The 11,542-nt window shown below is 45.6% G+C and overlaps 1 protein-coding gene and 1 pseudogene across 4 annotated transcripts; one reads left to right on the top strand and one right to left on the bottom strand.

Moving 5' to 3' along the window:
* Positions 1-1,896: 1,896 nt before the first annotated feature.
* SNX11 (sorting nexin 11) lies at positions 1,897-11,090 on the bottom strand. Of its 4 annotated transcripts, none has more exons than XR_001518071.2 (9): positions 10,974-11,090; positions 7,863-7,917; positions 7,349-7,435; positions 6,944-7,044; positions 5,587-5,682; positions 5,154-5,366; positions 4,330-4,432; positions 3,094-3,315; positions 1,897-2,255 (listed from the first exon to the last, which is right to left on the bottom strand). XR_001518071.2 is itself a non-coding variant. In XM_015599384.2 (9 exons), the coding sequence occupies exons 3-9, from the start codon at positions 7,902-7,904 to the stop codon at positions 3,145-3,147; spliced, it is 813 nt and encodes a 270-aa protein (XP_015454870.1). In that variant the 5' UTR covers positions 7,905-7,917; positions 8,876-8,935; positions 10,974-11,071; the 3' UTR covers positions 1,897-3,144. The 4 variants fall into 4 exon arrangements, 3 of the variants coding, with proteins under 3 accessions (XP_015454870.1, XP_015454869.1, XP_006924814.1); XM_015599384.2 differs by adding an exon at positions 8,876-8,935 and having other exon boundaries at positions 1,897-3,315; positions 10,974-11,071; XM_015599383.2 differs by having other exon boundaries at positions 1,897-3,315.
* Positions 8,655-11,542, top strand: part of LOC102885639 — a 3,901-nt pseudogene continuing 1,013 nt past the window's right edge.

Genomic DNA, 11,542 nt, shown 5'->3' with positions numbered 1-11,542 from the left:
GGCAGGCCGGGAGCTGGACTGTTTCCATTTCTACCTCCAACCTCATCTCGCATCCTCCCAGTCCATTGTCCTCCCCACCCCTAGATGTTAAGACTATTCAGCAAGAGCTGAGGCATCTAAACAAATTCACAAACATGGAGCTAACTTAATATCCACAGCTGTTAAAAAGTCAGGATCACCTCCCAAGCAAAGCTACCAGAGAGGGTACGAGGTGCCTAGGACTTGGTGGTGTGGATCTAAGGCCTTAGCAATTAGAAAACTGAGGACTGCAGAGGAGCCCTGATTTCTGAGAATTGAAAAAGCACAGGGATTTTTCTTCTTGTGAGTAGTAGTGAGCTTATTTTAGCTTTTAAAAAAGGGTTTTTTTGGGGGAGGGGGGGAAACCCCTTGTCATACAGAGCTTGAAAAGGACTTCTCATATTCTACCACCATCTAAAAATTTTTTTAAAAAAAACATGCTTACCCGAGTTTCCTGCATATATGAGAGTAATATTTGCCCTGCCCTCCTCACTGGACACTGAGGTCAAATAAAATGATGCATATGAAATTTATGATTTTCATACAAAATCCACCACCCCCTCTACCCACAAACACACATATGCACATTTCCTTTCACTAAATAAAATGAAACCCACGAGCTTGGGATCACTTATCCTGTCTAACAGATGACTAGACTTGGGCCATGGAAGTAGTTGTTGAAAGAAAGGTCACTAAATCAGGTACAGAAACTACCTCAAACTTAAGTTCTAACAACAAAAAAAATACTTTCATTCTACAGAACAGCTCAGGCCACTCACGGAGGTCATCAGCCATGGCAGCTAGCCCTTAGTACACACTGAAACAGAACACATGAGAGACGCAAATGGTGCTGCCTGGATGGAGAGGGAAATCCATCCTTGCCATTTTTCTGCTAACTCTAAGCCAATAATATTAGAAAATGCCTTCCTTTCTTAGGACATTTCCTTCCATGGCCTATACGCAACTCTGTATAAGATGGTGAGGAGAATGGTACCTGGCTTTACATTAACTGAGGTGCTATTATATGCACTGCTGTTAATGGATCATTAAAAAAGCTGAGAGTCAGAAAAATCGCATCCCTGTCTTTGAATGGCTCCTGCTGTCCCAGCAGCCTACCCTGCTGGCAGAACTAGCTTCTGAGCACTAACTCCAGCAAGAAAAGGAACGAACAGAAGAAGGCCAACCCAGCTTGCTGTTTTTTGGCTGAGTAGGGAATTGACACAGACCACCTCCGGCTCCTGTCTGGAAGTTTCGAGATCAGAGAGCTTCAGGCACAGCTGGGTTCACAGCTGCACCATTTGGAGCATTGGACTCATTAATATTCATGAGTCATCCCTACCAATCGGCAGAGCGGATGCCATTAGCTTAGCATCTGTCGGGTTTTTGTGAGGGTTGTATATGGAGTTTTTTCCCCCTTTTAAATGAACTTCTTTTGACATTTTGGATTTGCCTCTGTAGGCTTTCCATCCTCGTCTTGCTCTGCTGCATCATATAAAGGAGGGACTCAGGGGAGGCGGGCAGGAAAGAAGGATGAGTCCCAGCCAGGGCTTTGCATCTGCCTGTTGACAAACTTTATTTCTCTTTCAGCACCTGGCACCTTAGACAGGCTGCGAGGATGAAAGCAGCAGCAGGTAAATTACACCTAACAAGGTTCATGCCCGTAACTGTGCAAAGAGGTAGATCCTGGCTCTTTGGAAGATAATCCTTTTTCCAGTGGTGAACTTGAGCTGCACCACACAATGCAGGAGAACTGCAGTGCACAGTTTTGAACCATTATTTCCACGCTGATAAATTCATGATTTATGAAAGTAACTACTGCCAGCCCTCACTCCCTCCGTTTCTGCTACAGCTTGTTAGACACAAATTGCAACAACAGTCTTAAATAGTTGAATTTTATTTCAGGCCAAAACCCCTCAACTCCGAACTAAATGCCATGACAGTCCCACAGCATAGGCTGGTAGTAAAAGAGCCCACAGACAGGGTGGGATGGTCAGAGGAGGGAGGAGAGGGCAAGAAGAAGAACCACACACAAACCTAAGTGCAGAGCAATGCAGAATGCTGGCAGCACTCATCTCCTACAGGCTCCGGCTCTCAGCGGAGAGGAATTATGGCAGCAGGAGGGCAGAATGCCTCATTGTCTGAAGGAAGGCGTGTTGTTCCTCATCTCCATCCCCAGAGTCCTCTCTCCAGGCAGAAACAAAGCCCTTGCACCCCATTGGACCGAACATACGGCCTCCCTGCAACACAGCAGAGGGACACTGTGGTGGCTGAAGCCCTAGGGGCAGGGAGCTGTTACTAAGGGAGAAGAAAAGGATTTGAAAAAAAACAGAATCCATGATACCCCTACAGAAAAAATGATCACGTCTCTGCTTTATAACCATAAAAGACAGTGACAGCCCAGAACAGCCTTTTCCAAAACAAAGCTCCTCAAGCTGTTAACTTTCCACTGTCTGCAAACGACCTCTTCTCTTTCACGGCTGGCCATGAGCTATTTTATTGGTCTCGGGCTCCACAAAGCCAGGCTGAAGTCTTGGGATATGCAGGGAACCCCAGCAACAGGAGTCACAGCACCTCTCCGTCCATTGGAATGAGTGGAGGAAAAGCAAGGAGGTGAGAGAATAAATATTCACCACCCTGTCCATGCAAGGAGGTAGAGAAGGGGCCAGCCTCCTGGAAACAAAATGCTCCAGTGCCTGCAGCAAAAACAGAGCCAGTGGGAATACAGCTACATAAGCATTTTTCTTGGGACAATATTCAATGCAGCAGCTTAAAAGCCGCCACTTACAGGTCTCCAAAACCAGTCACCTGAGGCAGTGCTCCTGGGCCCATTAACAAACGTCTAAAGAAACTCAGCTCCCAAGATAGTAAACACAGGATTCTGTTCAAAACCAACAACAGCCCCTGGGCCTTCTGCTTAACTTATAAACATCCACACAGTGTTTACTCCTGTGGAGGAAGCTTGAGGATTTGTGACCGACCTCTGTACAACCAACCCAAGCAGAAGTTCGACACTTAGCAGTCCAACCTCTCCAACACTTGCCCTGTGCCCAATCCCACCCAAGTAAGATTCCTTGCCTGCATCTTCTCCATCCACCTCGGAGCAGAACCCAGAGCTCGGACCAGAGCTCACTTTTCCAAAACTGTTTCTAACTGTCCAGGATCCAAAGGCACAGCATGGTCCCCTCCTTCGGCTCTCCTCACAGGCTGAGGAGCAGAGGGTCCCTCATCAGGTCTTGCAGAATCACAGCATGAGGGTGAGGTAGGGGGTGGGAGAGCGGGGCTTTCCAAAGAAGGAGCCTCAGAGTCAACAACGGGAGCCCACACCTCAAAATGGTCCTTTTCTTCCTCAGGAGGAGGTGACGGAGAGCTCCTCCTGCTTGATCTTGGAAGAAAGCAGCAACTGAAAGAGTGGGAAAGGGAAAAGAAGGAACAGATAAAAATGCATGGATAAACACAAGTGAACAGACAAACAAAAAGATGCTATACCCATACAAATGGATTGTTATTCAGCCATAAAAGGGAATTAAGTACTGACACACACTACGACGTGGATGAACCTTGAAAACAAAGTAAAAGAAGCCAGGTCCCAAAGACCATGTATCTCATGCCCCATCTGTGTGAAATGTCCAGAAGAGGCAAATCCAGACACAGAAAGTAGATTACTGGTTGCCAGGGGCTGGGGGTTGGGGAAAATGGGGAGTCATGCCAATGGGCACAAGGTTCATTTTGGGGTGATAAAAATGTTCTAAAATTGACTGTGGTGACTGATGGTTGCACAGCTTTGTGAAAAAAACTAAAAACTCCTGAATTGTACACTATAAGGGTGAATTTTATGGGATGTGAATTATATCTTAATTTTTTAAAAGAGGGGATAAAGGACAGAATAAAAAAGCCTTTTCTTCTTTCTTCCCAGGTTTCAATAGGAGAGCCCGCTACCCAGACATGGGTTAACACAAACCCAACCCTTGTGCATGGGATGAGAGGACCATGCACAAGAACGAGACCTCTTCTGAAAGGCTGCCAACACTGTGACTTTAATTTCTCTATCAAATGGACACCTCACTGGCCCAGGTAACAGTATTCCTTGTCCCTAGTGTCTTAAAAAAGAGAACTTCAATTACCTCTTAGGCTGGTCTCCTTTAGCCGAGTGAGAAGAACCCTGCCTCTCTTCCTGGACCCAGCCACAGTTGGACATAGCGTAGCGAAGAATGGCATCAGAAACGGTCATGGGGCTTCGGCCCTGGACACAGGCTTCTATCTCAGGCACTGAGAGCTGGCTTTGCAAGAAGAGGTGCTTTCCAAAGAAGGAGCCTCAGAGTCAACAACGGGAGCCCACACCTCAAAATGGTCCTTTTCTTCCTCAGGAGGAGGTGACGGAGAGCTCCTCCTGCTTGATCTTGGAAGAAAGCAGCAACTGAAAGAGTGGGAAAGGGAAAAGAAGGAACAGATAAAAATGCATGGATAAACACAAGTGAACAGACAAACAAAAAGGTGCTATACCCATACAAATGGATTGTTATTCAGCCATAAAAGGGAATTAAGTACTGACACACACTACGACGTGGATGAACCTTGAAAACAAAGTAAAAGAAGCCAGGTCCCAAAGACCATGTATCTCATGCCCCATCTGTGTGAAATGTCCAGAAGAGGCAAATCCAGACACAGAAAGTAGATTACTGGTTGCCAGGGGCTGGGGGTTGGGGAAAATGGGGAGTCATGCCAATGGGCACAAGGTTCATTTTGGGGTGATAAAAATGTTCTAAAATTGACTGTGGTGACTGATGGTTGCACAGCTTTGTGAAAAAAACTAAAAACTCCTGAATTGTACACTATAAGGGTGAATTTTATGGGATGTGAATTATATCTTAATTTTTTAAAAGAGGGGATAAAGGACAGAATAAAAAAGCCTTTTCTTCTTTCTTCCCAGGTTTCAATAGGAGAGCCCGCTACCCAGACATGGGTTAACACAAACCCAACCCTTGTGCATGGGATGAGAGGACCATGCGCAAGAACGAGACCTCTTCTGAAAGGCTGCCAACACTGTGACTTTAATTTCTCTATCAAATGGACACCTCACTGGCCCAGGTAACAGTATTCCTTGTCCCTAGTGTCTTAAAAAAGAGAACTTCAATTACCTCTTAGGCTGGTCTCCTTTAGCCGAGTGAGAAGAACCCTGCCTCTCTTCCTGGACCCAGCCACAGTTGGACATAGCGTAGCGAAGAATGGCATCAGAAACGGTCATGGGGCTTCGGCCCTGGACACAGGCTTCTATCTCAGGCACTGAGAGCTGGCTTTGCAAGAAGAGGTGTAACTGGCTGTCTGACAGGAGAACAACACTCTGCAGGACCCTGGAGCAAACACAGGTAGGACAACACAGAGCAACACCCTGAGGATTTGCTCTCCCAACCCCATCCACTGAAGAGCTCTGGCTTGAGTGAGCATGAGGGTAAAAAAAAAGGCATCTACCCTAAATGCACCTGTATATTCAATGGGCCATCCTGACTGGCACATTCCCTGCTCCCTGTCCCCACCTTAGGAGGCAAGTGCTGGCCTGCCATGTCCACTCACTTTTCGAGGAAGTGCTGCAGACCTTGTCGTCGCTTCTCAATGAACTCATCTGAGCTGCCAAAGAAGGTTGACTTCCCAGGAAGTTCAGGTACAGGCCTGTAGGAGTCACATAATGTAACACCCAAGATAAGTGTAATATCCAAGACAGTCATTTCAGCCCCTGATCAAGGAAATCCCCTAAAAAGAGGCACAGGTCAATTCAAATATCTTTTAATACGGTGGCGGGGTGGCTAACACTGACTGACTGCATGCCATGTGTCAGGCACTAAGCTAAGTGTTTTACAAACCTTATTTCATGAATCCTCCCAAAAACCTGTGAGAAAGATATTAGTGTCCCCATTTTAGTAGTAAGGAAATAGAATCAAAGAAGTAAATTTCCCAGTGCCACAGAGATAGTAAGCAGCAGAGCTGGTATTTGAACCAAGTCTATGACTCCAAAACTCCGTGCTGCTATACTACATTGTTTACAAAACCTACTCCCACCATCAGTTATTATTTTAAAAAGGAAAAAACTTGGACATGGAGAATGCAGGGTCCTTGTGGGTAAATTAAGACTACCTATGCCAGACCCAAAAAGTCACAAGTTTGGAATTTTCTAAAAATAGCTGAGTTGCAGCAAGTCATCCACAAACTCTTTAAAACTCCTTAGCCTCTCCTATGAGGTGCAGCACATACTTTTAAAACCAATGGCCAGGCTAGGGAGGCAACACCTGTCAGGGGAAGTTTTAACTGGTTTATGGGGGCCTGACCCATGACAATGGCCTCATCAGTCCCACATGGTAACTAACTGGCTAGGTCATCAACAGGCCATCCAGCACCAGAGCATCCAGTGACCATCCTGCAGTAGAATCACTGTTCTAAATTGTCTCCAGTTTTAGGACTTATTGCGGGGAGGGAGGGAGGTACAAGTGAGGTACAATACTCTTTTCCTAAGGCTCTCAGTCTATTGTGTCTCTGGAAAAAGGTCTCTGCACGAAAAAAGAAAAGAAAAACCACTATTTTTACATGTCAAGTAGACAGGATAACCACCTGTCAAATAAGTTCAGGTGCTAAAATGGTTCTGATAACTAGTGATAAGTACATTTAAATGCTAGCAGTACATCTGTCGAGCCCTAGACCAATACACATATATAAAAAAATGTTTTTTGATATTTCTATGACATTGTTAGGTCAAAATACTAGAAATAAAAACTCTCTTTACTTTTCTTACTGATTTGAAAACACAATTTAGGAACATGTTTCTCAGTTTCCTTAGTGCCTGGCATGTTGCCAAGTTTTCCTCATTGTAAATTCTAATTACCAAATAAGCACCTAAAAAGCCCGTCTCAGACCAAGACAGAAACAAGAGCAGACTCACACTAAACCAGCATTTCTCTGTAGCTGCTTTCTCAGCCACACAAACTCACGGTAGCGGCGACGCACACAGGATGTCTTGGCAGTAAAGGCCTTGCTGTTGGTCTACAAGAGGAAGCATGTGAAAAGGGTTTAGCAGAAAAGGACCAAGTTCACATGAACTCCCCATCATCACTCTAACTGAGGATCTAAGCCACTAGGCCAAAGTCCTGATCAGGGGCTCCAACTAGAGCAAGGTGCCACCAAGCAGCCTGCAAGCAACTCTCAGGCATACCCCAAGCTCTCTCTCCTCACCTCCCTCTTTGTCTGTCTCAGGCCTGTAAAAAACATTCACAAACAGGTTCTGCCTCAGAACTATCCCTCAGCCCTAGAAAGTGTTGATCTCAGTACAGAATTTTGATGCACTTACATGGAGGAATATCTTATAATCCACATAAGAATTCCAGGAGCCCTCATTCTGCACACGGGGGTCCTGAACACGCACAGTGATCACCTCCTAGAGGTAAGAAACGCTCCTTCAGCTTCAGCTCAGTCACATAGTAAAGCAGCTTTATCACAGGTTGCCAGATTTTTCAACCAGACAGCACCAACTTTCATTCATTTGTTCACTTATTCATTGAATTCAACAAATATTTATTTGTTTCAAATACTGTTCTAAGGCACTGGGTGGATAGTATATGAACAAGAGACAAAAATCCTTGCCTTCACGAGGCTTACATTCTAAGAAATGGAAAAACTAGTCAAACTGGAACCATTTTCCAATAATGCCACTGCTACTCATTTCCTTCTCCTGGCTTTACTCTGAGCTCATCAGAACCACCAAGATATTACTGTCAGAAGTACACCACCGAGCAATGATTTGCATCTTCTCCCAAATCCCCTCAAACTTTTACCCACCTATTTTGTGGAGACCACATGCTTACCTCCTGCTCTTGGTTCTCCAACATCCTACACCAAAAGCCCATTGGAAGAACACATCTGATGAGGGACAAATGTCAAAAGACAATCATGGTTAGTATGCTTCTATTCTTAAAAATTCTGAAAAATTTTAATAGACCCCACTGGGGAAACCCAGACAACTTTTTTTTTGTTCTTTTGTAAAACTTAAGAGGAAGCAAAAAAATTCCCCCACATTAACTCATTGACAAGCTACAAGCCCTGGGGGACTTGCCTCCCTTCTCAGACCAAAGCCAAGACCCTTAACCAGGCCACCTCTAGCTAAAGCACGTTCAAGTCTACGCAACGTTCACCTCAGGCAGCCAGAACAGGCAGGTTCGAGTGTAAAACCTTTCTGCGTGAACACCGTAGGCAAAGCAGTGTCTTGTGGGCACACACAACACAGCTTTACAAGTGAGCCTAACATCGCCCCCTACCGGCTGTTTATGGACAGCCAAACGCCCCAAAACATCAATGCTCCTAAGTCTCTTTGTCTTGCTAATAACCACATAGTAAAGCAGTTTTACCTCCCCAGAAGTAAATCGTAGAGAGCACCAGGAACACCTGAGTGGGTTGCTCAGTTGTGATCTTCCCTTATCTAATCCATTCTCTGGAACCCAAGCCAGTGTTTCTAATCATTTCCTCGCAGGACATTCCATTCGGTTTGTACCTCTGCCCACAAGCCCACAGCTGTAGAGGTTGACTCAGGATGTTTTCCGCTCCTTTGTAAAGATTCATTAAAGCCTAAGCCGCTGATTTCCCCCAGTGTGATAGTTTACATGTGCAAAGACATCACCCACTCCGACAAGAGGACCGTGAAGGTTGCAGCACAGGGTTACTCAAGCCCAAAGGGCCCATGATGTCACCTTCTGTTAAAATACAGCACTAATCTTGTTACTCCTAGAACCGCTCCAGCAGCATCCACTCTGGCTGCCACCTCCACCCGCTTCTTCTCTCTTAAGAGCGGAACAATAAGATTTAATTTCCCTTTCCAATTTACCTTGAAATGAAACCTGACTTCAGCCAATATGTACTGCCAACAAATGATCCGGGCTGGCCCCTGGGGAAACAAGACTATCTCTAAGATCTCCCTTTCCTCCCCCCATGGCCATTCACACCTACTCATTTTTAGTCCCACAATTAATTTTAAACGCATTCCCTTATTAGTTCTGCCTTACCATTAGAAGACTGTGTAATGAGTTTCCTTCTATTTTGTTTTGCTAACACAAAGCTAACATTTCAAGAGAAGGGGAACTTGTTTACACTACAAAATTAGCAAACAGCTTTTCCATTTCTTTCTAGTATACCAGAAGTTCTCTCCACACATGCTGTACTCAGAGACAAAGCTGCACAGTATATGACAAAATTGGGGTACACTGTCGAGCAAACCAAAGGTTTTATGATTGCAATATCATCTTAAACAGTGTTCTTGTTAACAATCTGATTTTTCATTTGATGCAGTCACCATTGAAAGGTAGGAAATTCCAGTGCCATGACAATCAATGTATAAAATCCTGGATGTAAGCAGTCAAATGGCTGTAACTAAAAAAGAGCAGGTCAACTCAACTCACTGTGAACAATTAACCACCTCAGATTTAAAAAAAAAAAAAAATTTTTTTTCTCTTCTTTTTTTAGGCATTTGGTAAATTGCCAGCACAGGAGCAGAGTTAAAAGATTCTGAAGTGTCTTTTCACAAAAGTAACGACAGGAGGAGAAATGATGCCAAGGAAATCACAGTCATCCACAAATTCAGTGGAGCTCACACATCTCTTGTGCCTTGAAAGGTTTGCCAAATTCAGGACCATAGTTTAGTAACTAAATGGTCATCACTTTCTTGGGCTCAAGAAGAGTTTGCCTAGGGCTCTGCATCATCTCCATGTGCAAGTTCCTCTCCTTTTCTTTGGGCCTAAAACCATTGAGAAACAAATAGCTATAAATTGGCTTTAAAAAAAAAAATCCTAGAACCCCCAAGATGCTGTATACTTAAATCTAAATTTATTTAAAGGGCACTAAGAAAGTTTCAGTTGTAAGTTTCCTTAAAAACACTGGAACAAATACAAAAACCTAGACTCCAAGTAGTAACTTCTAGCAACTATTCTCCATTAGCTTCCTCCCCATAGATGCCACTCCTCAGAGGAAATGAAGCTTAGTTCTCTGGAAGGAAAGAAGGAAGTTCTTAACTTTGGCTCAGTGACCTGAAAGATGGATCTGTGTGTCATCCAAATAAGGACAGAGTCAGTGATCCCCTCAGCTATTTATGCAACTCAGCACTAACTCCATTTCCTGGGCCCTTTAAATCACATCTGGAGTTTACTTTCTCCACCAGTATCTCCAGGGAGAACCCAGTTTTTTGCTTTTTACAAAGCAGATTCCCTGTGAAGCTTTCCAATGTCATAACAATTCAAGGCTCTAGCTTCACTATTTTTGCTCCCATTTAAACTTCAAGAGATAGCTTAAGAAACAAATCAGGTAATAAAAGTATATTGAGCCACCAAGATTCCCATCCCTTCTTACTTCTTGAGCCCTTGGTGCCAGATGGCAACTCAAAAACCTCTCCTTCCCAAATACCCACAGGTGGTAGAGGAAGCTCCCCTGTCTGCCCAAGCTCTGTGTGTTCCCAACCAAGCAGCTCTGCTCCATCCTTTTGCCCCTCTGTAACTTGCCATTCCTTCCACTTGGAAGGTAAGTCACAAAGACGGCCACAATCTAGCGCAAGAGCCTCCTGTGTCACTGTAAAATACCTGTCATTACCCCTAGTCCTTGCCGTTTGGATAAATGTCCCCAAACTCTCTTACTCCGGCCACTCCCCCTCCATTCTTAACGAACTAGGAGCACAGGGCCACATGGTCCTTCTCCTTTGCCTATTAAGCTTGGAGAGTAAGGAGGAAAGACGCTTTATGTTCCTTTAAAAATAAATGGAAAAGCCAGGTTTCCTTCATTGGATCCCGAGCAAGCACCCGCCTTTATCCCGGGAGGCGAGACACCCTTTAGGATGTCAAGCGAAGTCCCTACCCCAAGCGCCACTACGGAAGCTAAGGTCCGCAGCCTTCACCTCAGAGCAGCACCCACTCCCCGCGGCCCCGCCCACACCTCCTCACCTGAGAGCAGCACCCACTCCCCACAGCGACACCGCCAGAACCCCACCATATAGCCGGTCTCGGCTTCTCCTTCCGGGTGAGTGGATGGTGCCCCGGTGCACGACGGGAGGCGGCTCGCGACACACCAATCCCGAGTGCCCGGGACTCCCCGCCCCTGCAGGCCGCGGCTCTTAGTGGCGACTCCGCCTGGGGCGGCGCGCTAGGCCAGCCCAGACCCCGGCTTTAATCCGGACCCAACACCACTCGCTCCGCGCGCTGGAGGGTGGACACCTGTGCAGGGCCGCGTCCCGCCCATCGTTGTCAAACCAGCCAATCCGAAAACAGAGAGCGTCAGTAACCATCTGAAAGAGGGTCCCGGGGGCAGACCAGCATTAGGAGGTTGTCACCGGGATTTGCATTCTGCAAAGTGTGGTCTTGGGTGTTGAGGGGTGGGGCAGAAAATGTCGCCGTTCCTGGAACCTGGCAAAGTCCTGGGAGAGTTTCCAGTTGAACCCCATAGATAGCATTTTCTCAGCGGAGTTATCAAGACAACTCCAACTTAGATTCGTAAAACCACAGATCAGAGCGAA

The sequence above is a fragment of the Pteropus alecto genome, unplaced genomic scaffold (genome assembly GCF_000325575.1).
Source record: "Pteropus alecto unplaced genomic scaffold, ASM32557v1 scaffold98, whole genome shotgun sequence".
In the NCBI taxonomy this organism is placed as follows: Eukaryota; Metazoa; Chordata; class Mammalia; order Chiroptera; family Pteropodidae; genus Pteropus; species Pteropus alecto.
Note: the sequence above shows the minus strand (reverse complement) of the source record. Positions and strands in the feature narration are given on the sequence as shown.